Raw genomic sequence first — 27,066 nt, 5'->3', positions numbered from 1 at the left:
GACCGCAGCGCACCTGGAGCCACTCATACAAGCCGGACGAACGTGTGTTTTCCCGCAGGCTTCCGCGTCTCCCGATCGGACACTCGGCCTGTGCGTTACTCGCACCGCAGGCTGTGCTGCAGACGAGGCAGCCCGATGTGGTGGGCTGGAGACAGCCACAGCGAGTCGCATTCAAACAGGTGTGAGGAGCTCAGACGCCCTCCCAGGTGGCGCATGTTGATCGGATACGCGGCCACGCAGGAGCGCATTGTGTTTGCGCCTTTTTAAGGCTCGAGCGACCCGCATCCGAAAATAGTGGTGTTTGTCAGAAAGTAGGTCGATAGGAACCGAAAGCGCCGGGTGTTTCCACGCTTTTGCGTGTGTTCTCTTTTTTTTTTTTGCGTGTGTTCTCTTTTTTTTTTTTTTTTTGGAGGGGGGGTGTTTTTATTGTTTAAAGAGGGCTGTAGACCCCCCCCCACCCCAGCCTCTCCTTCAGTGGAGACCGTTTACGCACAGGTGGGAGATAACCCGCTCAGCGGATAGGACAGCCCCCCTCTCTGCTCCTCAGCCGATGATGTGAGGAAGTGACATTTTTTACTGCTGCGGCTCGGGACAGCACGGCTCTGCAAACAGGTGTGCTGCTGTCCGGATCACTTTCGCGGGGAAACAAAAGGGAGGTGGCGTCCCGGAACCCACACGGAGAAACCCGGACAGCGGCGAGAACCGGAGGAGGAAAAACCAGCCCGCTCAAGTCTTTTCTTTATTAGCCTGGCTTGTTTGAACGGGTTGAGCCAGGGAAGAGGGAGAGAGGGGGCGATGGCAACGAAAAAGGCGTGCGTGGATGCACCCAAAAGGAGCCGGAGTCCGGTCGTGTTGGAGGCGGAGATGTTCAGTGAATTTCAGGACTGGTGCCTCCGGACATACGGAGACTCCGGTAAAACAAAGACCGTCACCCGGCGAAAATATAACAAAATCATGCAAACGCTGTTGCAGAACGACGAGTCGGACGGCGTTTACATCGACAACAGCCACATCAACGCCAAATTTAAATTTTGGGTGAAGTCTAAAGGATTTCAGGTCGGGACCAACGTGTTGGGAGAGCACAACAAGAAAGGAGCTCCGGGAAAACCGGTCCTGTACGTCCCGGTCAAGTCAACGGTAAAGTGTGTGCGTGTGTTTCTCTCTGTGCCTGTGTGTGCGCGTACGTGCCCATTAGATGTCCCGTCACCGTATTTAAGTTGTCTTTATTTCGGGCTGCACACACGCACCGTGCCACATAATTCAAACGGCAACTTAACCATGTTTCGCCGTCCCGGCTCGCCCTCGTCTTTCCCCATAAAGCTCCACTTTGTCCACATCCCAACCAGAACAGCCCTACTCTCATCTCTTGCTGCCATAGCAACGCCGGTGCCTCCTGGCAGTGGCGGCTATAAAGGTAGACTATCATGCATGTCCATCTCACGAGTGAGGCCGAAGTCTTGGTGCGCCGCCGGGCGTAAAGCATCACTTAATCGACTATTGACAGCATTTAGTTTGTTCAGGTCCTGTAGCCCGATATGATGATGATGAGGACGAGGATGATGATGATGACGATTATGATAATGGTGGTGGTGGTGTATGCGCACGCGGATGCAATGGCATGCTCTTGGGGCGGTATGTCAGGACACTCCCGTGTGTTCTTTGGAGGACTAGATTATATTTAGAGCAACTTGGAAGGTGACAGATTGACCTTTTCAGCTGCGCGACTCAGCGGGTTCAAATCCCACTGAATGATTGCGCGCGCGCCCTGGCTGTCCCGTCCGAACCCAGTATCCAGAATGCGCCTGCGAACGGCACGACTCATTTTTTCCTCGGATATCGAGTCACCAAAGGCACTGGATGTGTCATTTCCGTGGCTGCGCGGCTGCCAGCCGGAGTCTCGGTGTTTGCGCCCACTTTTCATTGTCCTGGGCGGGATGCAAATCGCGGCTCGAAGGCACTCGTTGCTCTGGCAACACCTGTGCAGCCCAGGATAGTCTGCATCTGTCGCATCTCATTGTGCGCGTTCCGACACCGAGCCCCCACTACTATATTCAAAGGTACCTTTGAAAGGGGATATTTTTATTAAGGGAAAAAAAAACCTTTTTAGGTGAGCCTGGCTGCTGTGCGTAATTGGGCGATCACGTGAGGGACCGTTGCGGAAACAAAAGACTCTGCGCGGGACTGATAGCGACGCACGCTCGCAGCCAGTGCACACAGTTGAGCCGTACACGCCGAATGTGTCCTGATGATGTGATGATGGGGTCTGAGGGAGGTCAAAACGCTCCTCATCCCGCCGGATGTCGCAAAGACGGCACGTGTTCCAACGTTGTTTTAAACAAAAGAATACCTGACATACAACACGCATGTTTATGTCACATCGCCTCCCCGTGGGGTGTCTCCAACAGGCCTCTGGGGGGCCGTTCTCCCGTCCTCCCCCCGTCCCTTCTGGGACTTCCCTGGACCATTTATAGGGGCTTTGATTGGGAAGGGCACCGATCCCTCCACAGGTGTCATACCTGTGATGATGCAAAATTTGGATTTGGGATGACTCCTTTTACAAAGCTGCTATGATCTCTAATATCATGCTGCCCCCGGGGCTGAGAGGGCAGGTGCGATGTGTCTCCGCAGGTGCAGATGGCGTTCCTGATTGGCTTTTGTGTCTGGCTTCTGTCAGTTCTTGTCTTGTGGGCTCAGCCCGACTCCTCGGGAGCTGAAACCATCCTCAGTTGTCACATTTGGAATCCCGTGCCCCGTTGTCTAATTGAGACGGGCGCGCGGGCTTTGTAGCTAATATCAAGGCAGGGGGAGGCCTCCCCCCTGATTCAGCTCCACTTGGGAAATTCAAACAACAAACAAAATATTATCTAATTCAAGCCGCTTCCGGTGATCCGAAATCAAAGAACGGACGCGTGCGGCTGTTGCGAAACACCACTCTCGTTCCACTGCGGATCATCCTGGGTGGAGAAGTGACACAGACGCAAACAGACACACAAACATGCGCACATAATGGTCACACGGCTGCAGGGCAGGGGGTGTGTCTCTGGAGCTTGTGCAGTGGAAGCCCGGCTGCAGCTGCTCTCAGGGTGTGCCAAGTTTCTGTAAGGGGGCATGCATGGGGCTAAATGACGGGAGGGAGCGTGGGTGGGGGCAGGGATGGAAGCTGGCTGATGTGCAGACAGAGAGGGTCTCTTCTGTGTGTCAGTGAAGCACACAAGGCAGCTACAGTGTGTGCTGGGACAGAGAGGCCTCCTTTCACCGTCCACAATTATTTTCTTTCCATGTTGTGTGTCGCATTTCGGTCCTGCCGCCTGTCTCCTTGTTACCGCGCCGCGCTCGGAGAACCCAGCAGCCTTCAGTGTGGAGATGCAACCTCGTTTAGCTCTCATTATGTCCTGATTAGAGGATGCTACAGAGGAGGAGGGGAGGACCAGAAACAGGCAGAGATGCGCCGCCGAGCTGCGCACACTATCACCACGAGGCCTCGCAGAGATGAAGCGTGTCCGAGTGCGGCGAGTTTAAAAGCAACACTTAAATTGTTGGCGTACTTCCTTTTGGCCGACCGCGCTGCAAAGAAAAAGGAAAAAAAGATGTAATAATTGGAAGCTGTTGCTTTTTGTTGCCATGTCAACTGAAATCTGTAAACACCTCGCACAAAGGTGGACGCGTTCTCGCGCCGCGATGTTTAAAGTGCTTTTTTTTGCGGGGAAATTGTGCTTTTATGAAGAGTGCACAATGAAAACCAAGCCTGACCCAAAATACCCATATAGCTGGGTTAATTCTAAAATACAAATAAATGAATCAATGTTTCTCCTTAATGTTCCTCCTTAATTGTGTTGTGGCTCAGTTATGAAATTTGGGGGAGTTGGGTTTTTTTGGGGGGTAAAACTATAAATTAAATCTAGTTCAGGGATTCCTGGTTGATTCTAAACATCGTAGTTGAGATAATTGCTACCAATCAAACTAAACGTAGGTCACAATCCAACAGCAAAGAGTCAATTTAGCCAGAAATATGGTGGCATCCTTCGAAGTGTTGCAGCAGAACCAGAGAAATGCAACATATGGTTCGTACTTAGTCACATTTCCTGTTAAATAAGCTGGGAAAAGGGGGGAAATTCACATAGAAGCAGGTCAGAAGTACAGACAACGAACGTGCTATTGACTCATTTTATTTCAGTTTTAATTCAGTGTGTTTCCAACAACAACAAAAGATCAGTTGAATAATTAAGAATAATCCTGGTCTTAATTGGTAATGAAACAATGGCAGCAGCCTGAAAGAGTGAGGACAGAATCAAAAGGTCGTATAATGAGGATTTAAGGAACCGTTTGGAGCCCACAACTGCAATTCCCAATTTGTGTCTTGGAAAATCTACCTTCAACGTCTGCGAGCGCCAGGACAGAAGAGGGAGATCCTCATTATTATCTGGTTAATTAGCCCACCTTTCCTCCCCCGAGACCGCCTCTTTTCAGGAAGGGGCCACAGAGTCCAAACAGGCCAGATAATTCAGCAGCAGTTTTCACCTACAGGATCCTCAAGGGTGCGAGCGCGTCCAACCTGCTCGCCATCCGTCCCGAACCAGAATCCCCCGGTGCCGATTGGACCTGCCGTTGTAAAGGTCAGACTAGGATCTTTCTGGGGTTTCTGACTTTGGACGCAAACGGGGTGACGAAACCCGTCCCTGCACGTGTGTGCGGCAGTTTGCTGTGCGTGCGTGCGCGCGTGCGCGCGTGTGCTTGTACAAAGAGGGGGTCGGCGATAGCATGCTCTGTGTTTCCTCCCTTCAGCACCCTCTCTGTTGCCATGGAGAGACCGTTCTTTGCTTTCCCATAGGAGGAGAAATTAACACCATTTTTAACTGGCCCGGGGGCCTCCCCCCTGTCTGTGTGGGAGATAGTCTGGAGTTCTGCACTGCACACACACACACACACACACGCACGCGCGCGCACACACACACACACGCACGGAGCAATAATCTCCATAACGCTCCGCTTCTGTCATTTGTAATACTTTTACAAGGCCAACATCTAACGAACTGGGACAGTCTGATAATGGCCGGGAAATGGCGAGATGGACTCGGGGACGTGATGATGTACGCGGGAGACATTTGCATATAACATTTTGCGTCCGTTGCTGGAACGTCAACAGTCTGCGGGGCCGGTGGGACCGTCTGCAGCTCAGCTGGATACCGAGATGTCACACACTCTATCAAATAATTCTAATCCTGGGAGTAGTCGAGAGGAGAACACACACACACACACACACACACACACAAATCAGCCGTTGTAGAACACCTAATGTGGATTTAATGACCAAGGGTTTTTCTTCTGTGAGAGAGGAGGATGGTGAAAACAAAGGAAAGGGGTCAAGATTGATATAAAACTGGCCTTCCTGTCACAAACGCCTCCGTCTTCCTTCTTTCACACAAACACATTTTCCATTTCTTTGGGACGTTCATTTCCTGGAGACCTTACGAACTCTTGTATCTTTGACTTCAATCAGGCCTTTGTCCCCGTGGGTCCCGACACGTAACATCCAAAACATTTCATTTCATTTCTGCACATTTGTATAACTCGTTCTAATATCTAGATCTCCCTCGATAAATATTGAATGCATAAATCAAATATAACATCGATATTCATAAGATTGCCTCAAAGGGGCCTATTTGCCAGAAATACTCAATCTTAATATCATCCACATTATCACAAAAACCACATTTTACCCAACTTCCCAAAGATCCGTTATGTTGGATTAATCATGTGCCAGAAATTCTTTTTTTTTCTGCTTTATTTAAACAGCGTCGGTTACAATCAGCGTTGTCTCCAGGCGCTTCACCTGAACCCAGAGTCTGACCCCCTGACAGTCAGGAAAATCCCCCTTTCACAGCAACCATCCACCAGGGGAGCCCTTCTGAGATGCTCCCGTAGGACAGTTCTGATAGTTGGACCTGAACCACTAACACTAATAATAAAAGCCCTTTTAGCCCCTGATGGTGGTGCTACATGTTCTAAGAACCACTGAGTAGTTCCTCCTGTGGCCTTTTGTCCACAGCGTGTCTCCGGGCCGTAACCTCCATAAAGAGATTTATGTCCCGACACTGGGAGTAATACACACCTTTCACACACACACACACACGCATGCATGCACGCTGACGCACGAACGTGCAACACAGGCTTTGTTCCATTTTGTGTCCATTAGCCCGGCTGATAGGTTTACAGAGGAAAGAGGGGCCTTGAACAGATGACCTGTTGTCACATCTGCAGTCAGATAATCTGAGTCATGAGTACTGTTGACACGACTGTCTTTTGTACACGCGCGCGCACACACGTGGACACACAGGGAGTACCTGCGCACGCATTTCCGCAACGGTGAGATTCCCAACGTCGTCTCCTGGAGCCAAATTCACGCATTTATGGATATTTGTTTGGTGACGAGCTCATTTGTGCCGCGATGCACTTCTTCCACCTTCGTCGGCCTGTCGCTCTGACCCAGCTGCCTCCTCCTCCTCCTCCTGACCTGCCTCTGTGCAGGACTGCTCCGCTCTGCTCCAGCGTGTGTGTGTGTGTGTGTGTGTGTGTGTGTGTGTGTGTGTGTGTGTGTGTGTGTGACTGCCAGCGGGGGTGGGGGCAGTCGACTCAACCCCTCCAGTCTCCTAGCAACAGAGTGGTTTGGTGCGGGACAGGGGATGGGGGCTGGTCTGTACGGTGGCTGGGGAAGAGCAAAGTCCTCCAGGATTAGAAAGATAGAGGGAAGGAGGGAAAAGAGGAGGAGGAAGGCGAGAGTTTTGCGGCGTTGCCGGCGATCAGGGACGCTAACACGTCTCCTTTGCTCTTTAAAAATGGCACCGCTGATGAGACCAAATATCTGGTGAGCGCTGTTCAACAGCTGTTCTCCTCTGAGATGATTCTGTCGGGGCTGCCTGGTGGATTCGTGCTGCACTTTAAAACAAACAAGCGCACACACACACACACACACGGAGCCTCTTCTGAGGTGAATGTTTAACTCCACTCGTGCTGACTCCTGTTTGCAATCTAAAAGGTTAAAGGCGCAGGGAGGGGCCCCTGCGGACTTTACGTAACCGGCGCCGTAGAAATCCACATTCTGTGTTCTTCGGTAGCCGTGAGCGAGGCTAAACTGGTCAAATAGAGGAAATAGTTCAACCTCACCAAACTGATTCACAGGGCGGCTGCCTGGTGTAATAACACCTTCTCAGCAGAATATCTGAGTGTGTGTTCTGGATGTTTTGTTGGGGAGAATTCACCAGAGGAGGCTGCCGCGGTGTGGGTGCGCCGCACACCCCACAGTGGTATGAGATTATCTAAATCCAGCATGAATGGACCTGACACTATTGTCCCAGGCAGCAGCAGCAGCAGCGGCGGCGGTGGCGGCGGCGGCGGCGGCGGTGATGTCACGGGGTGAAAGATGACGATACCTCCAAGTGCGATTACAGATGTGATGAAGAGGTGGAGGATCGCCATTATTTCATTTATTATCATTACATTTAGCCCATGCTGACAGGGGAGAGCGGATGAAAAGGGAAAGGGAGAGACGGGGTCGGATTAAAACAAACCCGCTCGGTGAGCTGGTTTTAGTTGCCATGGCAACGATCATTACCTCGCACTTGGGAGAGCAGGAGCAAGGAGAGAGAGGAGGAGGAGGAGGAGGAAGAGGAGGGGAGAAAGGAAGAAAGACGGGACGGAGGTTAGGGTATGAAGACGCGGAGGCTGGACGGGGGAAAAGGAGAGATTTCAGATCCATGGGAGGTGTGATGAAATGTCAAAGAGGGGAGGAAAAGTGCAACCTCAACGCCGGGGGGACAACTTTCCCAAGCCAGGACCCACCCCCCCACCCCCCCAACCTCCGGGAAATGCTCGACCTCTGGGTCTGGGAGTCAGAGCAAACAAACAAACTAAATTATTAAATCATTCACCTCCCTGGGATGGTAACTCGCACACTCGTCGAACAAAGTGCGAGGAGGGCCCGATGCAGAGAGAGCAGGAAAATCCCATGTGCACGGTGCCGCGGAAGGGGGCTGTTGTCCTGGCGATCCCACTTGTGCTGCGCGTCACATGACCCTTTGCCCGGCACACCTGCCCGGGAGAAATCAGTGGCTGTTTCTATGGCGACAGGGTCAGGCAGAATGAGCGCCAGAGGTGGTGGTAGGAGGGACTGTCGGGCCTGTTCCAAGTGTGGACTGTTATTTTTAATCGCCGCGGCGACCAGGCGCCTCGGACGCGCTGTAACGCCGTGCGTTACTACGGTCGCTGCCTTTCTCACAACAAATTCCATCTCAACGGACACCGTCAACAATAAACGCTATGAGCAAACGTGGCGCGTTCAGGTGGAACGTGCGCATAAACCCGGGTCTCCCGCTGTGTTTCAGTGCTCGGACGGGAATTCGGCTCAAGAAAACTCCTCCCTGAAGCGAGTGGCGGTGGTGGAGGACTTCTTCGACATCATCTATGCCATGCACGTGGAGATGGGGGCCGACCCCGGCAGGGCGCCCAAGCACGCAGGCCAGAAGAAAACCTATAAGGCGGTAAGTTTACATGCGCTGGAAGCGGCGCAACAGTGAGTGGTGGCTTGTTTGTTGGGCGGTATTTTCTCTCTGCTGCCACCAGGTGGCCGGGGTTGTTTTCACTGGTAGCGTCTTTCAGCCAGATCATGAAGAAAAACAGAAAACACGGAGGTTACGGAAGCAAAAAAAAGCCCCCCCAAATCATGCAAGCAAACCCAGAGAACAGCAGAACTGATGTCTTTAGTCGTATATTTTAAACGTGAAAGCATGCTGCCTCCTGAACGTATCATTTTTAGCATCGGGAGTTTCCAAGGGAACCACGAACCGGGAAAATACTTGCACACGTCTCTGGAACAAAGGCAGCAGAGAAGGTGTCGGCTGTGGTGTCCTGACAAATCAAAAGGCTTTGCGAGAAGCCGTAGAACCCTGTCGGGAGGGGGTGGGGGGGTTAGCAGGACTTTGGTACCCCTGTTCTCTTCCCTCCGGAGCCTCAGGACTAAAAAAATAATAATAATCATGGAGCCAGTTCTTCCTGCCCCGTAGAGAGGTCCTGTCACGTCTCATACAGTGTACCCTTTTGAGGAGGCAGCATCATTGGGGCAGGGCATAATATGGAACTGTCACTGTGGCCTTCTGGGAGGTGCACGCTCCTCTGGGTGGCCTTTCTCTCTCAGCAGCCCCCAAGGGGCAATGAGGGGTGGGGTGAGGGCTTGGCAAAGGCGGCGATGGCAGGCCAGTGGGGGTGGGCACCCCCCCGCTGAGTCCCCATGGTCACGTGAAGGTCGCATTTTGCAGGGAAACGCCGGAGGGTGGTGATCAGAGGAGGGTGGCTGAGACAGAGGTGCAGATGAGCCAACAGCACCTGAGCGAGGAGAGGAGGGGAGGGAACGAAGGCGCCGTTTAGGTCTGAGAGTGGAAATATGTGCAGGGCCGCAGCTGAAACCAGGCCATCCGCAGGCATGAGACAGCGCCCGGGGGGCTTAATTCCTCCTCATGTCACGCGGAGATAACGCAGAATCCCCCAACTCCCAACTTTCCCTCTTGTACAGCACAATAAAACCTGCACACATGTGCTCAGCGAGCCGCTGCTGCCATTTTAACCCACTCTCCTCCGCTCGCTCCGCTGGCACAGATCGCCGAGACCTACGCCTTCCTGCCCAGGGAGGCGGTGACTCGCTTCCTAATGAGCTGTGGAGAGTGTCAGAAGAGGATGCACATCAACCCCAGCACGGCAGAGTTCAAAGGTAACGCCTCGCACGCACGCCCCGACCCGCCGGACGGTCCGCTAATCCGGGACTTTAATCGATATGTGACATTTTTGAAACTAACCTTTAAGAGAGGACAGAGTTAATTGCTACATTTTGATCCACGTTTAACGGCGTGATTTTACTGGTTGTCTCTTAAAGCCACCGTCACCAGTATAAGATACTATAATATAGAATGTGATGCCAAAAGATCTAGAGAAATGTTGACAAAAAGAGTGATTTTTTTTTTTAACCCGTCACCCAATCAGTTGAACTGATTATCTCATTAGTCTGGGTGTGCGTGTGCACAAGCGCGTGCATGGATAAGCCATGATGTCAGAAAGGCTCCACATCTTTGACCCCCTCAACTACATGGTCCCTCTAGTGGCCGGTGTTAGAACTGCAGGCAGCACTGACATTGCTACAATTCTATATGATTATTTTTTTTCCCTCTTTGTGCTCTATTTATTGTATCAGTTTTCAATTTGCCTTCAAACCCTCCAAACAAATATGACACTGCTTTGGCTTGAGGCTTCACATTTCATTCTGCGATCATTTGGTTAAATCAAAATTTCATTTTCATAATTATTCCCAAATAAGGGGCTTGGTAAGTTGTTGAGCTGTTTAATTAAGTCAGCATCACATTTCCCACAGTAATAGCCCCAGAATCAGACAATTCCCCGGGTAATTATCAAAACCAAAGTACTTTATGCATCAAAAGCTGTCGTAGACCTATTTTTTCAGAGCATGCGTTCATGATTTGAAACTTTATCTTAGGGTGTTTTCTTTGCCTAAGCTTTGTGTGTGTGTGCTTCATAAAAAGAGATCGTTTGTAAAGTTTAATATTTAAATCCCCCCCCTCTGCTATATCAACATTTGATATTGCGTCTTGACAGAAAACGACAGGCCCACGTCGCTGGTCCCGGACCTCATCGACTACAACATGCCCCTTACTGCCACCTACCTGAAGCAAATGAAACTGCAGTGCAGGACGTCCACCGAGAGGGTGAGTTCTTCTCTCAGCAGGCAGGGGCAGATCAGCGTCCTGACAGGTTATTCGATTAAAGCCAGCCCACGGATGACATCTGCTCTTCACTCTAATCCAACTAGTATCGACAGCCGATGTGATTATTTGCTTTTTCGGGCTCCTCGTGGCTACGGTGTGTGTGTGTGTGGGGGGGGGATAACTTTTAATTCGGTGTTAGAGAATGAGAGGGGTCCTCTCATCAGCTGGGAGGAGGAGCTGAGATGAGGATTAGGAAAGTGGGGGTGACGTCACACCGAGACCACTCCCCACGGGTGAGTGTGACCGAAAGAGTCAGAGCGCCTCCGTCACTGTCAGTCTCTCCCCGTGACGCTGACCGCGTCCCCCGCTCAGGCCTGATTGGGATTATCCAGACCCAGACTGAGATTTGTAGGTGAGTACCACCGGAACGCATGGCGGACTGTCGGACGCATCCGTGCGAGGGCTGCGAGGCGGCGGTCAGAGGGTCCCTCCGCCGTCGACTTGCTCCGTTTAAGTCGTTAGCTCGGTGACTCTGAGTGTTGACGCGTCAGGTGATGTTAGAGCTGAACATGTGATGTCGGGACACTAAAGTTTACCGTGAAACACTTCTGGACGCTGGGGTGGCTGCAGGTTCGAATCCCTCCCCAAATTTGTCACTTCCCCAAAGTGTGGACATTTCCCAGCACTTGAAAACTGTAATTAACCCCCCCCCACATACCCCCAACCCCCCCTTGTCTCCCTCTGTAATGCTCACTTGGTACCTAATGGAGCTGTCACTGAGCATTTTGGCCCCCCCTCCAAAACCTCTTACTGAGGGGCGCGTGCATATTCCCGGGAGATTAGGCCCATTTCGGTGCTCTTGCGGGGGGAATGATGAGATGACGAGATGCGTTTTCTGCTCTGATTCCATCACGCTGTGGTAGCTTCGCTCCTGCCAGCTGATACATGGCGTCGGGCATGGAGGGGGGGCAGAAGGATGACACCATTTAGCCCGAGATGGTTTCTGTAGTTTGAAGGGAAAAGCTCAGCCGGGGAATGAAAGATTATTCCGCCCTCCTTTGCTAATCCTAACCCGCTAACCCCCGTGTTTACGGCCACGTTTGAGGCTGGAAGCAGGGCGCAAATAAGTGTGTTGGTCAACACGGGGGCTTCAGGATTCCTGCGTGGTTCTTAGAATTAATTGGAACCAATCTGAAGTGCCATTTTTTCCTTGACTGACACAGTAACATGATGCATAAGCTTTTCCAGAAATGGTTCTTATGGGAGTAACGCCTGACAAATGTAACCTGTCCATATTTGCTCTTCACTGACCCCCGTAGGTGGTTTAGGATGGATATTCAATCCCTGTGATCTGCCGTGCCAACACTAGATGGCACCAAATCTCCCTACACTGAACATTAGCACATTAGCCTTGTCATTAGCCTTGTCATTTCACTGCCAGTGCAGCAAACATGCAGACGCTCGATTAAAGACTGCTGTTTTAGCTAACACATCTCTTTCCTCTACCCCCAAACGCGCCGCAGGATGACAGCTCCGTTAGCAGCGAGGACATGAACAACGCCGAGCCCACGTGGGTCACGGCTGAGCAGCCCCCAGTGCCTCATCCCAGTCCGCCTAATGGAGTCGGCAACCCAAAGGCCGCCGTTAAAGAAGAGGAAGGTAAGAGGACCCACACATTGAATAGGTGCCCCCACGGGTACCGATATTGTCCGTATTGTTGGTTCATCCCAGAATATTAAGGTAAGCTTGTGCGTAGCGGGAGGCAGATTTGGAGCGATGCAGGAAACAGCTTGTCTCCTTCTTAGTGGACTAATCCAAACAAATCCACTCTTCCAGGGGGTGGGACACCACTGCAGCCCCAATCCTCCCTGCACCCCTTTCCTCTCAGGGTACAGGGCTTTGGGAAGTGGGACAAAGGCCGATGCCATCCCACAGAGATTAGAAATCATTACGGAAGACTTAAGAAAGAAGGATGGATTCATTTCTTGGATAATCGATCGTGTATTTTAAAGGGGGAGGGGTCCCTCTTTTTATGTCTCCAGTCCCATTATTTTTACCCAGGAAGTTTTTGCTCCCGCCCATCCTCACCCTCCCCACTCTTCATCTCCTCAGATCCCCTCCCTTCCCCGTCTCCCCTAACTTTCATTCATCCTGACAGTTGACCCCGATACCGTCTTAAACTGTTTTGCGAGGTGGGGCAGGGAAGCCCCTCCCCCTGTGGCTCGGCTCTTGCGCAACCGCATGTGAGCTAGCTGATAGCAAATGTCCGTGAGCCTCATCTCTCCGCCTTGGTTGTCATCCCGGACAGATGACAGTTCGTCGGAGAGCAGCGGCGCTAACAGGCTCCCGGCCTTGACCTCGCCGGAGGCCCTGGCTGCGGCTGGGAACCCCCCAGATGGTGGGGCCCCCTATATGGAGGTGGCAGAAAATGGGCTGAGCGCTCCCCTGGATTTCAGCACCACCTCGCCCTCGTCGTCCTCAGAGGACCAGCAGATGGTCAATCTAAGCGAGCGACTGCTGCCCGCGGGGAGCTCGCCCCCCAACTCGTACACCGCGGACGCCAACAGGAAGTACCCAGTCAAAGCAGACTATCCCAGCAAGGTAAGACCCTCTTAACTTTTGGAGTAACGGACTCGACAATATCGCTCAATCGTCATTTTCTTTGGCTCCTTCCGACCTTTGCAGTCGCCGCCGTACAGCTCAGGGAGCTACGACTCTGTGAAAACTGACGTGGGAATGAGCGCCGAGGACTTGTCCTCCGGCCGGGCGCAGATCATCGACGACGACGACGACGATCACGACGACCACGATGACAGCGACAAGATCAACGACGCCGAGGGCATGGACCCCGAGAGGCTGAAAGCCTTCAATGTAAGTCGGCGCTCGGGCTTGTTTCTTTGAACCTCTGGAGCTCCGGAAAACTGTTAAAACATTGTAAAAAGGAAACTGGAATATTTGTTACACGTTTATAACAAATGTCGGATTTGGGCGTCCTGTTGTTGGTTTTTAACCTGAATCTGTTAAAAAAAATCATTCGGTTTGCAGCTGATTGAAGAAACAAACAGCCGGTCTGATTCCATTTCCATCACCTCCCCCCTCCTGCTTTATCCTCTCTCCTTCCACTCCACCTCTAATGCTCCCCCATCCTCTTTTGTTTTCGTCCGTCACTCACCCCCCTCCGTATCTCTCTCTCTCTCTCTCTCTCTCGCCCCTGTCCCATTTTTCTGCTCTACATCCCCGCTCCCCCCCCCCGCTAGATGTTTGTGCGTCTCTTCGTGGATGAGAATCTGGACCGCATGGTGCCGATATCCAAGCAGCCCAAGGAGAAGATCCAGGCCATCATCGAGTCCTGCAGCCGCCAGTTCCCAGAGTTCCAGGAGCGCTCGCGCAAACGCATCCGCACCTACCTCAAATCCTGCCGCCGCATGAAAAAAGGCGGCTTTGAGGTAAGAATGCTAACCTGGAAAGACATTCGGACCCTGGAAAGGGAGAGTCTCACGGTGTGTCGCCAGCAGATCCGACCGACACCTCCTCACCTCACCTCCGCCATCGCCGAGAACATCCTCGCCGCTGCCTGCGACAACGAATCCCGAAATGCTGCCAAGAGGATGCGCCTTGACGTCTACCCGGCGACGGTAAATGTCGCTAATACCCGTGCAAGTTCGGAGTGGTGTCGTCAGCGGCGACGCTAAATCAGTCCGTTTTTTCGGGCCAGGATGAATCGGCATCGGTGGACAAGTCAAACCTGAGGGACCCCGTCTCCGTGGCCCCGTCAGGCTTCTCCATCTCTGGGGCAGCGTTTGCCCAGGACCAGCTCTACACCAACGGAGGCCTCAACTACACCCTGCGAGGGTACGCGACAGTTGCCGGCACCCAGAACACCGGTGCCGCACAAACCAACGGTGAGCTGCTTTAGCATTTAGCCGAGGCGAACTCAGCGTCAGCCTCACGGCGCTAGCATGCTAACCCTCAACTTCTCCCGGCAGGTCCCACGGACCTGAGTATGAAGTCCATCGGCCCAAACTCGTCCAGCACAAACAGTCACGGTCAAGGAGGCGGAGGCGGCGGCGGCGGCGCCTCGGCCCAGCTAAGCCCCCCGGAGGTCACGGCGGTGCGGCAGCTGATCGCGGGATACCGAGAGTCGGCTGCGTTCCTGCTGCGCTCGGCAGACGAGCTGGAGAGCCTGATCCTGCAGCAGAACTGAGCCCGGGCCAGCCCGTGGCGAGCCCTTCCCAGTTGTGTACTGGGGCAGGCGCACGCGCAGAGACACAAACCAGTGTTGGGCCCTGTAGGTACGCTTTCTTTATGTGTTCTGACATGTTTGTGTGTGGACGGGACAGAACCTCCGGTTTACTTTGACCTCGGTGCCCTGTTATCAGTTCATGTCTTTTCACGCCATCCTACCACTTCGACCTCCATTTGTCTCAGGAAGCAATGTGGAAAAAAGAGCTCTGTGCTGGTGGTGGTGGTGGGGGGGGGGGGGTGCGGTTGGGGTGGGGGGGGGTCGGTTTGTTTTTGCATCGGACAAATCAGTTGGTTGAATAGCAGCAAGTTAGAGAGAAGTGTTTCAAAAGTGTAACACGGAGGTCTGGGTTTATCCTGAATCTGCATTGCTTTCTAGACGAATCGCTGCTACATTCCACCGACCCAACGCGGGTCGGCCCGGTCCGTCACGGTCGTGTGTTCGAAGCTTCCTCGCCGTTCGCTCAAAAGGAAAACAAAAGAAAAACACTCTTGTGAAACGAGATCATTTGGAAGGAAACGTGTGCCGACAACTGTCAGGGATTGAAAATGAGATTATGGATTAGACAAATAGAGGAAAAAGGTGCAATACTGACGATAATCAGTGATGCAAATTACCCACAATCCTCCACCTGCGGTATCCTGCGCAGCGTTGTAGCCGATTTCAATGTCGTCTGTGGTGGATCTTTACTGTTAACCTCACCGCCAGGCACTTTGGTGTGTTGGGACGAGCCTTCCTCGATGGTCATGTGATCCCGGGGCGGTCATGTGATCCCGGGGTGGTCATGTGACACAATCGTCCCGTGAGTTTGGGTTTTTTTTTTAAGCTAAAACATCCAGAAATGTGCTCACGAGAGTCAAACCAACACAGCATCTATGTGTGTGTGTGTGTGTGTGTGTGTGTGTGTGTGTGTGTGTGTGTGTGTGTGAGAGAGAGAGACCACGTCTTTACTCATTAATGTCATCTGTTTAACACACACAGTGTTTGAAAAGAAGCATGAGACAATCTTTGAAAAAGATGTAATCACATCACAGTTTACTCCCAGTGTGTGTGTGTGTTTGTGTGTGTGCGTGCGTGTGTGTGTGTGTGTTCTGAGGGCACATGAGAGCACTCAAAGTGGATCTACAGAGCACAGTCTCACAATTTTACTAGTGAGTCACTCAGCACAAACACAGTCGTGTGTGTATGTGTGTGTGTATGTATGTGTGTGTGTGTGTGTGTGTATGTATGTGTGTGTGTGTGTATTTCATCTGTTGATCTCTTTGTATTGCTAATGTGTCAAAGTTCTGTTCAAGTGACCCAGTTTGTCCAACATCAGTCTGTGAATCAAACATTCCAAACAAGGACTCAAGCAGCCAGAGAGATATTATATTTCTGTACTTATCACAAATCTATCAAATCTAGCGGTTATTTATCACGACTCGGTACTTTTCGCCTCCGTCACGGTCAGATTTACGCCTCATTCCACCGTTTGGGTTCGTGTCGCGTTCGCATTTAAATGAACTATTGCAAGTTTGGAAGCACTTTATCGCTCAGGATTCAGGACGGTGATGTGAGTGTGTCTTTACCTCATTGGGATGTCAGGAGCAGCCGTCCATCCACTGTGGCTCCAGGAGAACCGGGGCGGGACGGAACCGTCCCAAAGGGCCGGTCTGGGTGGGGGGGTGGGGGGGGACCATCGAGAGCAGCGGTCTGCAGAACTGGGGGGGTCAAACGCAGATGTTGGTGGGACCTGTCGTCCTCATAGACGTCTTCCTCATCCTCTCCAACCCGCTCGTTTCCACGCTCACCCGTCCGGCTCAGCGAGGCCTCTTTGACCCGGTTTTGACGGCCCCAACCCGCTCCGAGCACCGTTTCAGCCGGAGTCACCGTCGCGTTCTTTTGGTTCCTGCGGATTCTTTTCCTCCAGCCGGACCGTGTAAACTATTGGTGTTGGTTAAAAATGCCCTGGTAGCTTGTGGATTGCTAAAGTGGTCAGATAAATGTACTGTATAGCTGTACAAAGAGTGATAAAAGATGTTTTAGACCTTCTTTTTTTTCCTTTTTCTGTGGGTACAGCGCTGTTAAGAAAAAAATTCCAAGTGGTTTTGGCCCTTGCCTGTTCTAACTTATCATTTGGTGGTGGTCTGTGTTATTGTTATTTATCTGATTTCAATCGTTGCCTCTCCTGCACTGATTAAGACTGTAGCTCCGTGCAGGAGGTTGTACTGTAAACCTGTGTGAAGCTTTGTATCCCCCCCCCCCCTCTGGTTTTTGGACTCAGTGGAAGTGTGATGTTTACATGTACAGTTTCTCTGAATACTTCTCTTTTTTTCCCAAGTTTTCTTCTTTTATTCTCACCTGAACGCCAAAATCTGTATACATCTGTGTACATCCGCCCAGATATTTCTCCTCCTGTAGCTTCATCGCATCCTGTGTGGACGTGACCCCCCCCCCCCCCTCCTCCTCCTCCCCCTCTTCCTCTTCGGTGGGCAGAGTGTGCCGGGTGTTGTGGCTTTGGGGGCTCCTTAAATTGCTCCTAAAAGAGGGAGCAGGGAAACTTTTCCAAGCGGACCAGAGAAGAGATATTAGGAATCAATCAAACGGTTCTGGATTATTGATCGTGGCCTGGAGGGAGACGGGCAGGGTGTCGATAACACTTGAAGTGCTTAAAGTCTTTAAATAGGAAAACTCCTCGTCCTTGACCCAACTGGTACCCTGGAAGGTACCCTTTGACCTGTTTTAATATCTCCTCGGTAACACAAAAGCCATTCCCCTTTCCTGGCCTTTCAAGGGGGAACCCATAAACCTCAGGAAATGCTGATTCTCCAACTTTAGTTTTTCTTCACTAATTTCTTCTGAAATGAGATTTAATTCTCTAGCGACAAAAAAAAAACAACCATTCACATTTATATGAGATGTCTATTGTTTTGTACATTTATCTTTGTGATTTAAAAGTGGAGCTTTTTTCCAGTAACTGTGACTTAATATTTTCTTTGTCCGTTTGTTTTTTCTTGAAGTGTATATGGGTATGGATATTTATTAGTGGATGTGAAACAACAAAAAGACAAAAGAAAACGTTTGAACCTGTTTCATTTGTATGTTTCATGCAAACCTGTCCAGGTGAGATTCTCTCTGCCTCTTACATATCACTAATGAGGGACCTGTGTTTGTTTGGAAATAGCGCTTTTTCAGTGTTGCATCAACGCAATGAGAAAAAAAAAGTGGCTCTTCTCTCCTGAGATGTCAGTAATTGAATAAAATAGTGCGATGAGCTATCTGAACCCCCCTGTGCTGTCCTTTTATTTAAAGTCTTCAGTCAGTCACGTCGCCACAGAGAAAACAGCAAATCTGCGGGCTGCTGTGTTCGAGTTCGGCCGCCAGGTGGCAGCAGAGTCGTATCGATTTAACTTGTTTACAAACCTCAATTTAACATATTTTACATCAATATTGATCATGAGTGACTAATAGAACCGGTCAGTGCGGCAGAATACCCAAAGGTCATCTCTTCTTAATGGATCTCCTGTCACTTGTTGAAGTGCGTCGTCCTAACAAAACAGAATCCAGTTCTCGAGTGATCCAGCCGGGTTTTCTGTCCTACCAGGACCAGATGCGGTCCATATGGTCGGCTGGAAATCCCGGTTGGATCACGGCCCTTGAGGACTGGATTTCGACATTCCTGCTTTAAGAATTCCCAGAAACCTACGGGAGCTGCCATGGAACAAATTTGTTTTTCCATTAATGCGTGCGCAGCTGTTTAACACACATTTAAAATGAAATAATTTTCTGTTATTGATTCTGTTAATCTTTCAACACGCTTTCTGATTACGTCTAATTCCGCGTATTTAAATGTAAATAAAGGAAACGATAAAACAAACGTTCTTATAGTGTTTTCGCAAAGTAGTGCCACATATTGAAAATGAAGCTTTGATTGCACCTGGATTTTTATTTAATTTTTAATTTTTGGACTACGATAAATCCCAAAGACACAGCAAAACACACACGTGGGAGATTAAACACGACGTTGTTTTTGTGCGTTCCTGCTGTCGCGCACGCTTCGACCCGACGGTGGCGCCAGGATCAGTTTCAGGATCACTTTTGACACAGTTATACTTCCAAAAACGTGTTTTTACTGAATAACACGAACTCTGCTGCTGCAGCGCGATCATATCTGCCCCCCCGTGTGCCTCCCGTGACGTCGGGCGGTTGTGTTTTTTATATCTGACACAGTTTGCACGAGTGTCACGTAGCTCAGGGAGCACGCTGCTGGCGTGCAGGACGCTCTGTTCTGCCAGCTCAGCGAGGCTGACCTCCTATTTTCTCATTCTTTCAGAACGTGCGTTAAATTTCCATAGTAACTCGTCGTGAAACGCTTCTGGGACGTTTGAATTTCGGAGCTGAAACTATGCAGCCCAACACCGCGAGGATGTTTTGACTGAAAATAGGACTAAAATAAGACTAATCCCAGTGTCCCCAGTCTCCCCAGGCCCCAGTCTGTGGCTAATTTTAACTCCACAGGAAGTTACTGACCCAAACCTTTGGACTTGAAACACGTAACCATGTTTGTTTTTTTGTGGGGTTTTTGCCAAAACCCACAAATCAGCCGGTGAATTAATAACTCCCGTCTCTGGGACTGATCGATCGCGGCCGGACTTTGGCAGCGAGCCTGTGGACCCAGGACAAGCCCGGAGGTCCACACTTGGTTCTCATGCTGCTGTGCAAACACGGAGGGACTCCGGACCCCCAGCAGACGGGCCGAGGTCAGTTACCAGGAAGACAAACGTGGGCCTCACATTAGCTGTTTTGTGGAAGCACCTTTGGCCCAGATTCTTTTTTTATCTGTCAGCCAAAAGCGCCGCTGGCGTCCATGCAGATAGTTTCCACTAAATAAACAGCTGACGGGGGGGGGGTTCATATAGAAGCTGCTGAGAGACGGATACGTGAGGCCTCCGCATGCAAAATGCATCCTCAATGATATTGAGGATGCTCTGCATCAAATCACTGTCATCTGTGACACACGACCGGAAAACTGAGTGACTCCAGGTCCTAACGGCAGGAGAGGGAGGATATTTCTGCTGCTTCTCAAAGGTTCCATGGAACTGTGACGCCTTCACTCCAGCGCAGCTCTATGATTCATGAAGAATACTCCGAATTTACAGGAATTACAGACCCAGAAACCTCAACAACGTCTTTATTTACACGGGGAGCAGAGAAACAGCTTAAACCTATTTGACCTATTCCGCCCTTCAAATCTCTGAATAAAGCAAACATAGGACACATTTCCAGGTTTTTCCTGATCAACAATCCAGTGAAAATACACACGGATGCCATCTGGAATGGGTACAAGCACCTCCGCTATCTTCCAGCTCCCTGCAGGCAAACAGTCCTGGAGCTGCAGCAGCAGTTGGGGATAAAAACATGTTTTCGGCTCTGGCTGTTCCTGCCCGTCCACGCCCGTCTGCAGCTTGTGTTTGCAGGCGCTCTGCACACGTGTCTCCCTCCTCCCCTGACCTCTGTACAGACTAACCCTCATGTTCTGATGATTAGGAATAGAAACCTCCAGCCTGTGATGAGACACGTTCGTCCGCACTTGACAGGTGGGTTTGAGACTCCCGTCATTCCCCTCAGAACAGTTCTGTTCCCGGCCGTCATGAGGCGCGATTGGCAGCCCGTCAACACCTGAACGCAGAGATCATCTCGAAGCCGAATGTAAACCGCACTTTGCTCGCTTTATTCTCAGATGAAGGTTGCCAAATATTTCCGAAGTATTGATTTCAGAGAAGAGGCCACGGCGTGGTAACTTTGTATCCAGAAACTTCCAGCTTCTCTTTACGTAAGATCCCACCGGATAAAGAGGTTTTACTTGATTTAACCTTGATTTCGACCCTCAAACTGTAACACGTGCGTGTCAGGTTGGTGCGGTGGAAGAAAGCGTGACACTGAAGACCTCTGAAATGTAGGGCTTTTATTTTTCCACATGTAGAGTCCAAAAACAGGTCATGTGTGCAGAAATAGATGCATTATGACACGGGTAATTCCATATTTATCCTGACATTCTCTATTTCGGACGCTGACCCACATTTGCGTCCAGGTGAGTCACTGCTGAGCGGCGAATTAGCCGTGCAGATCGTCTTACAGGTAATGAGATTCGGCGTTTATGAGCAGCTGGTGTTGCTCCGCACCTCAGCTCTGTCAATCAGCCAAAAACAGGCGACAACCAGGAGCTTAACAGCACCATAAAAGCATTTTCCTGGAGTAAAACGATAACACATAAAATGATAACGTGTGAAAGTTTTTTTTGTTGTTTTTTTAATTTATTTGTATTTACAGTGTCACAAGAACATAATGAAAAACTTTTGGTCGATATAAAAGGAACTATACAAACAGGAAAACTCCACACTACGGGTAACGGGCGCCCTCGTCATCTCCGACTGTGACGGACGGCAAGACGATAGCGAAAGGGGACCTCGGGTGGGGGGGGGGGGCGGTCAGGTCTAGGATGGGGGGGGCACGGGGGTTGTTTGCTGTTGTTCGGGCTTCCCGCTGTCGCTGGTTTCGCTGAGTTGCCGCTTCAGAACCATCTCCTTGGCGATGCAGGTCACCTGGCCGTTGGCCACTGTGTAGGTTCCGTTCCTGCGGCACAGGGAAAAGAGGCTCAGTTCCAGAACCCAGAGCACACGCACACACTGTCGGCGCCTGTCACTTACTTTTGGAGGTCGGATCCATTTTGCAGGCCGGGCTGGTTCTGTTTGGCGAAGAAAAATGAAGTCCACCAGTGACCAGAATCTTGCCTTGGAAGCCCTGCGGAGACCAGCCGTTAGTTTGGGCCTCTCATGGCCATAAACGGCGCGTCATGATTTAAAATTCCTACCTGGGTGGTGAGGAATGACCTCGCCTGTGTATTCTGCGCTGCCACAGGAGCTGCTGCTGGAGGCAGAACCAAGGCGTCCTGAAACCAAACAAAGACACCCCCCGAGTTAAACCAAATTGAAAACCTTTAAATTGAAATTAGAAATCCACGAGACCCCCTCACTCACGTCTGTAATAGTCGTGGGTGGCCACGAGGGAGCCACTTGAGGGAATTGCTGCCATTTTATCTGACTTCAGGTGTCTCTCAAAGTTAAGAGATGGTTGACTGCAAGAGACGAGAGAGCTGGACGTTAATTCAGTGGAAACCAAAAGAACTAAAAAGGTTCCGGTGGCGTCTCCTGAGCTGAGGGGGGTTTCCAAGACACATTCCACATGCACATTCGTGTTCAGATGCCTTCCCTGCAGTGATGGGACATTAGCAGCTGCTTCCAACGGTCTAACCGGAAAGACAAGTAACCTAAGTCAAATACAACAAAGGCTAGAAGATCTGGCCAAACGCCAAATAAGTCATATTCCTAGTCCTAATTTAAAAACTTATATTTGTAGAGACATTTAACCTGTGGGAACCAGTTAAAGGCAGCAGACGGATTGAGGGATTTAAATGAATACGTGAGCACTGAGGGTACAGCTGATGAACAAATAACCCGCTTATACAAGGGCAAAAGGTTATTTAACCCAGGGGAAATCGGAAGGTTTAATAAAAGACACGTCAAAAACTCAAATAAGCGAAACACATGTTTTTGACTGCGTCCACCCATAAGAATAAAGTACATTGTTCTCACACGAGACGAACATCAGCCATCATGTTCAACGTCTGACCTACCTTAAAGATCGCCTCGCTGTTACGGCGTCTGATGTGGTCGAAAGTGCGGATGGACGGATTTAAAGAGGAGCCTACTGGTTACAATTGCCCATTTGTGGATATCTGTCGGTTCCGACCAGTCCGGGTCGTTGCGGATCTGCTGCGGTCCTGCGGAGAACCTCGCGTCTTTATAGGCAAGTGGGGCCCCTCGGCGCGTGACCATGTCAGTGGGCGGGGCGTTGGCAGACAAACGCGAGGCTGTTCTTTCTGGTTTGAGTCATGCTGAGTGTTAGCAATGACGCGAGGGTTTAGGAGACGTGTAATGCTGCAGTTGACGGCACTAACTGCTGCCATCCTGTCATATGAGTTTCAATCAGATATGCTGACATACTTATGCTTGATAAAATATTAATCGTCTTACTTTACTATCTTTATTTAAAATAGCTTGTAATTATTTGGCTGAAGCACTTCCCTGGTGGTCTAGTGGTTAGGATTCGGCGCTCTCACCGCCGCGGCCCGGGTTCGATTCCCGGTCAGGGAACTTAACTTTTCCCCTCCATTAAAGCTTGTTTTTCACTTTCTACTGTCTTACCCAGCGCTTTGTTGCACAAGCACATATTGCGTAAGATCAATAAAGATAAAAGACGCGTTTTCAGCCAACCAGGCATATGTTCTGGACTTATGTTTTTTGGTTTCAAAGAACAGCTGGCGTTTCTTTTGACAGCCACAATAGGAGCTATTGCTGTTACCCTGTGGCGCCACCCAAAGGCTCATTAATTTTGTAGAAAATATTCTTAATTAGACCTTTTGGTTACATAAATCTACATATCCCCACGATTTCAGGTGAAGGGGGAAAAAGGCCGTTCCCTAGGTTTGATAATCAATTTACCTTATCTTGTCGCTACATGGCAGTAGTTTATTGGGTTAAAGTTGTAATGAATATTGTGTTTCCCCCAAAACGCTCTGGCAACCAAAGCTTGTGTTGATGTGTTAACGTCAGTCTTCTGAGTTTTCTTATTACCCAAAGAACAGCTGAGTGTTTGAACGATGGCTTAAATTCAGGACCAGTGTTTTTCCTCATTTTAATTCATTTATTTATACAAAGCATTCATTCATTCATTCATACATACACATAGCTCAAGACAGAAAATCCCAGGGGTTATTGATCTGACTTTTCATGGCTTATTGTGTGCAAGGTTGACTTGTCACGGACGTCTCTCTGGCACAGAGTCCCATCAGGAAGCAACATTTTCAAACCAAAGCATTACTAAACCAAGGAATCTGATCACCAAGCTGGAAAATGGACTATCACACTGGAGAATCTGATTACCAAACCAAGGAATCTGATTACCAAACTGTGAAAATGGACTTTCAAATTGGGGAATCTGATTACCAAACCAAGGAATCTGATCACCAAACTGGGAATATAGATGATCAAACTGGGGAATCTGATTACCAGATAGATGATATCTTACGGGTGTTCATAATAACAAAAACCTCTTGCTGGCTAATCAGTGGATTTGTTGTCATTTACAGTCACTGACCATCGGTTTTGAAAAGACAGTTTATCTTAACAGCTCAACATACAATAAATGGATCCAGCATGAAGGAAAATAATGTTAATGGTTAAAAACTACTTATCACACACATGTTCTACTCAGCCTTTTGAAACAACACAAAATAATCAGACAACACCTGCGTTCACATGGTCGAAGGCTCGTAATAAAACATTAATGACGACAGTGGCACCGTCCATCTCATGTGTTGTGGCGAGCGGATCTTCTTTCAAAACCAGAGGTTTCACCATTTGTGCCGGTGACTTTGTCCTGTAAGAACCAGGCAAACGGGCCGTCACAATCACAACCTTCACTCGCCTTCAAGCCGCCTCACCTTCACACTGCCGACCATGTCCTCGAAAGACCTGAAGGTGGACGAGTGTCTGCAGAGGACACAGACAAGTTAGAAGGTTTAACGGCACAAAGAGACCGTCGGACACCTGAGGCGAGAGGTTCTACCTCATGGTGGGAACGCTGATGGTGTGACTGCAGTTTGGAACAGGACACAGAGAGCGAGAATCAGGGGGGGGGGGGGGTTTCAAAGCTGCAAGACTGGATTAGGTCAGGTCTTACCGTGGTGGGCTCGGGAGGGACAACGTTCTGTTGAGGTGAAGGGAAAACAGAACATCAGCATGAGCAGCTGCACAAGTCATCCTAATGCTTCACAACTGTCCTCCACGCCCTTAATTTTCATCACAACAAAAGGAAACTGGGCGGCTGTCCTGGGGTCAGGAGGTACCTCATATCAGCCAGCCGCCTGGTGATGGCCACGCCCACATTGGACAGTGCCGCTGACGTCACCTGGCCGGCGTGGGAGAGACCCACCCGCGTCCTCAGACATCTGCACGGGTCAAAGAACGCGTTACAACGCTACGTGTGTGCGTGTGTGTGTGTGTGTGTGTATGTGTGTGTGTGTGTGTGTGTGTGTGTGTAAAGGTGGCTGCAGGCCGGTTGCCTGTAATATTACTGCATGTTGAGCTAAGTCAGGCTGTAAGGCTATTAACAGGCCACCAATCCTGTTTGAGCTGCAGAATCCCATCACTTGTTCCTTAAAGGTGATCCCTCTTGAACACGTGAGCGCACGACCCAAAACAACAGATACGCGCCAAAACATGCAACCCGGCTCACATGTCGGACTGGCCGATGTCCTCCAGGGTGGCGGAGGCGGAGAGGTATCTGCAAGGAGAGCACGACAGGCAGGTGATCGTCTCGGTGCTGTTACGTAAGCCAGCGATCTTCAGCCGCCTGGTTGAGACCAGAAGGATCCAAATGATCCCAGCACACACTCACGGGGCTGAGCTCTGCACGTCGTGCCAGCCTTTCGCCAGGTTCTGTTTGAGGTGACTGAAGGGACCCAAACCCAGCTGCCTCCTGATTTCTGTCGCATTCTTCTCCTTGGCCAGGAGGACCTGCCGCAACGTGTGGATTTCCTCCTCCATCTGTGCGACATCACATCAGGGAGGACAGTGAGGGCCAATAAACCACTTCCCTTCCCTGCGCGGGGACGTTGTGGTGCATCACCTTTGCAAGTTCGGTCCGCAGGTGATCGACCTCCTGGTCCGTCAGGTCTGAGGGCGAGCATCCATTTTCTACTGTCCTGGTGGAGAAGCTGACGGGTGACGAAGCCCCACCAAACCCTGTGACAGGGAAATATGGATGAACGTGAATAATATGGAATTATACATGAATCTTTATTTTAAATAACTATACACAACACTGATGCTACGGCAGATAAAACTACATAATACAAAACAAACAACTTAACAAAAGTAAAAGGTAATCAGATTAAATCATGTAGAGAAGTTCAGGTTTTATCCTTTACGCCTGATTTAAAGTGAAATAAGTTAAACAGTAGCTGTCCTTGGTGCTGGGAGTCACCTGCTCCGCGAGCTGCAGCTACCTGGACAACAGGTGAAGGCACCTGTCGCGCGAGGAGCGAATAGGAGTCGAAAATCCAACGAAACTTGTGTGAACATGAATCAAAATGTTACCTGGTCGGTTCATTTCGGCCCCTTTTATGTCGGAGTCCGTCCAGTCAGCCCGGCGCGAACAATGAGGCAACCGCAGTCAGGATCACCGAGCCACACACACACACACACACACGCACGCACGCACGCACGCACACACTGCCTACTTAGCCAAATGCTAAATCTTAAGATAAAAATAGCAATACACTGGTGGGGTAAATGCCATTTGGAGGCCCATTAACTTAATTAGTGTGACGAATTAAGTTTCTGGGAAAAACACGATAAATCAATGGAATCAAGAAGCCAATTAAGTTTTAAGTTTTATTTTATTTAGAGCACAAAATCGCAAACATTGTTGCCTCAAAGAGCTTTACAAGCTGCACAGTTGCTTACATCGTTTTGTCCTTAGACCCTCGAACCGGGTCAGGTAAAACTCAGTCAAGGACTGGACGTTTCAGGACATTAATATTTTGTTGGATGAAGATAGCTGAAAGAAGAAGATAAGAAGATAATTTAACTTTTAAAATCGTGTAACCGCCTTTCCTGATGGCGGTTCTGGTCAGCTCAGGTTTATAAATAAGAAGGTACTGATGTGTCACATCAGTAGTGATGGCGTACAGATGCAAAAAAATGGGGATTTTCCTATGTTTTCTCCACTCTTTACGGAAAATTGTATGTTTGGGGGCTAATTTAATGGACGAACAACGACAAAATAACGTTGGTTTCGAGCATTAGTTAAAATTGTGTTTTGTCTCCATCTGGCGGTGATTTTACGACACTGCAGCATCAAAATGTGCTGCAGTGAAAAAGTTGCATTAATGTGCATTTTTGATGTAAAAGAATCGGACCAAGGCTCAGTGTTCATGAACATTTAATCACCAACAGC

The 27,066-nt window shown here is 49.9% G+C and overlaps 3 protein-coding genes and 1 non-coding gene across 5 annotated transcripts; 2 read left to right on the top strand and 2 right to left on the bottom strand.

Moving 5' to 3' along the window:
* The first annotated feature begins 477 nt into the window (after nt 1-477).
* nol4la (nucleolar protein 4-like a) lies at nt 478-15,220 on the top strand. 2 transcript variants are annotated; one of them, XM_029833509.1, is made up of 11 exons: nt 478-1,137; nt 8,379-8,534; nt 9,646-9,757; nt 10,654-10,763; nt 12,287-12,422; nt 13,072-13,364; nt 13,449-13,634; nt 14,021-14,209; nt 14,276-14,398; nt 14,479-14,665; nt 14,750-15,220. In XM_029833509.1, the coding sequence occupies exons 1-11, from the start codon at nt 796-798 to the stop codon at nt 14,965-14,967; spliced, it is 2,052 nt and encodes a 683-aa protein (XP_029689369.1). In that variant the 5' UTR covers nt 478-795; the 3' UTR covers nt 14,968-15,220. The 2 variants fall into 2 exon arrangements, with proteins under 2 accessions (XP_029689369.1, XP_011601089.1); XM_011602787.2 differs by having other exon boundaries at nt 480-1,137; nt 14,279-14,398.
* Nucleotides 15,221-20,930: 5,710 nt separating this feature from the next.
* ppdpfa (pancreatic progenitor cell differentiation and proliferation factor a) lies at nt 20,931-22,838 on the bottom strand. Its single transcript, XM_003963533.3, has 5 exons — nt 22,679-22,838; nt 22,023-22,120; nt 21,857-21,934; nt 21,693-21,786; nt 20,931-21,618 (listed from the first exon to the last, which is right to left on the bottom strand). The coding sequence occupies exons 2-5, from the start codon at nt 22,075-22,077 to the stop codon at nt 21,480-21,482; spliced, it is 366 nt and encodes a 121-aa protein (XP_003963582.1). The 5' UTR covers nt 22,078-22,120; nt 22,679-22,838; the 3' UTR covers nt 20,931-21,479.
* Nucleotides 22,839-23,126: 288 nt separating this feature from the next.
* trnae-cuc (transfer RNA glutamic acid (anticodon CUC)) lies at nt 23,127-23,198 on the top strand. Its single transcript has one exon. It is a non-coding gene; the product is annotated as a tRNA-Glu (tRNA).
* A 540-nt stretch (nt 23,199-23,738) lies between these two features.
* LOC101061100 (tumor protein D54-like) lies at nt 23,739-26,295 on the bottom strand. Its single transcript, XM_029833542.1, has 9 exons — nt 26,205-26,295; nt 25,735-25,850; nt 25,504-25,652; nt 25,342-25,389; nt 24,953-25,054; nt 24,787-24,813; nt 24,673-24,699; nt 24,548-24,596; nt 23,739-24,483 (listed from the first exon to the last, which is right to left on the bottom strand). The coding sequence occupies exons 1-9, from the start codon at nt 26,215-26,217 to the stop codon at nt 24,415-24,417; spliced, it is 600 nt and encodes a 199-aa protein (XP_029689402.1). The 5' UTR covers nt 26,218-26,295; the 3' UTR covers nt 23,739-24,414.
* Nucleotides 26,296-27,066: the final 771 nt, after the last annotated feature.

This window comes from Takifugu rubripes, chromosome 3 (assembly GCF_901000725.2).
Source record: "Takifugu rubripes chromosome 3, fTakRub1.2, whole genome shotgun sequence".
Taxonomy (NCBI): domain Eukaryota; kingdom Metazoa; phylum Chordata; class Actinopteri; order Tetraodontiformes; family Tetraodontidae; genus Takifugu; species Takifugu rubripes.
This window is presented reverse-complemented; position numbering and strand designations above follow the sequence as displayed.

Excerpts from the sequence above, each read along its gene's own strand:
- ppdpfa (XM_003963533.3), bottom strand. The coding sequence starts at position 22,077 with ATGGCAGCAATTCCCTCAAGTGGCTCCCTCGTGGCCACCCACGACTAT. Across the intron at positions 21,935-22,022 it reads CACCCACGACTATTACAGAC|GACGCCTTGGTTCTGCCTCC; the intron begins GTGAGTGAGGGG and ends GTTTGGTTTCAG. Across the intron at positions 21,619-21,692 it reads AATGGATCCGACCTCCAAAA|GAACGGAACCTACACAGTGG; the intron begins GTAAGTGACAGG and ends CCTGTGCCGCAG.
- nol4la (XM_029833509.1), top strand. The coding sequence starts at position 796 with ATGGCAACGAAAAAGGCGTGCGTGGATGCACCCAAAAGGAGCCGGAGT. Across the intron at positions 8,535-9,645 it reads AGAAGAAAACCTATAAGGCG|ATCGCCGAGACCTACGCCTT; the intron begins GTAAGTTTACAT and ends CCGCTGGCACAG. Across the intron at positions 13,635-14,020 it reads AGAGGCTGAAAGCCTTCAAT|ATGTTTGTGCGTCTCTTCGT; the intron begins GTAAGTCGGCGC and ends CCCCCCCGCTAG.
- LOC101061100 (XM_029833542.1), bottom strand. Across the intron at positions 24,814-24,952 it reads AGGCGGCTGGCTGATATGAG|AACGTTGTCCCTCCCGAGCC; the intron begins GTACCTCCTGAC and ends TCACCTCAACAG. Across the intron at positions 24,597-24,672 it reads ATCAGCGTTCCCACCATGAG|ACACTCGTCCACCTTCAGGT; the intron begins GTAGAACCTCTC and ends TGTCCTCTGCAG.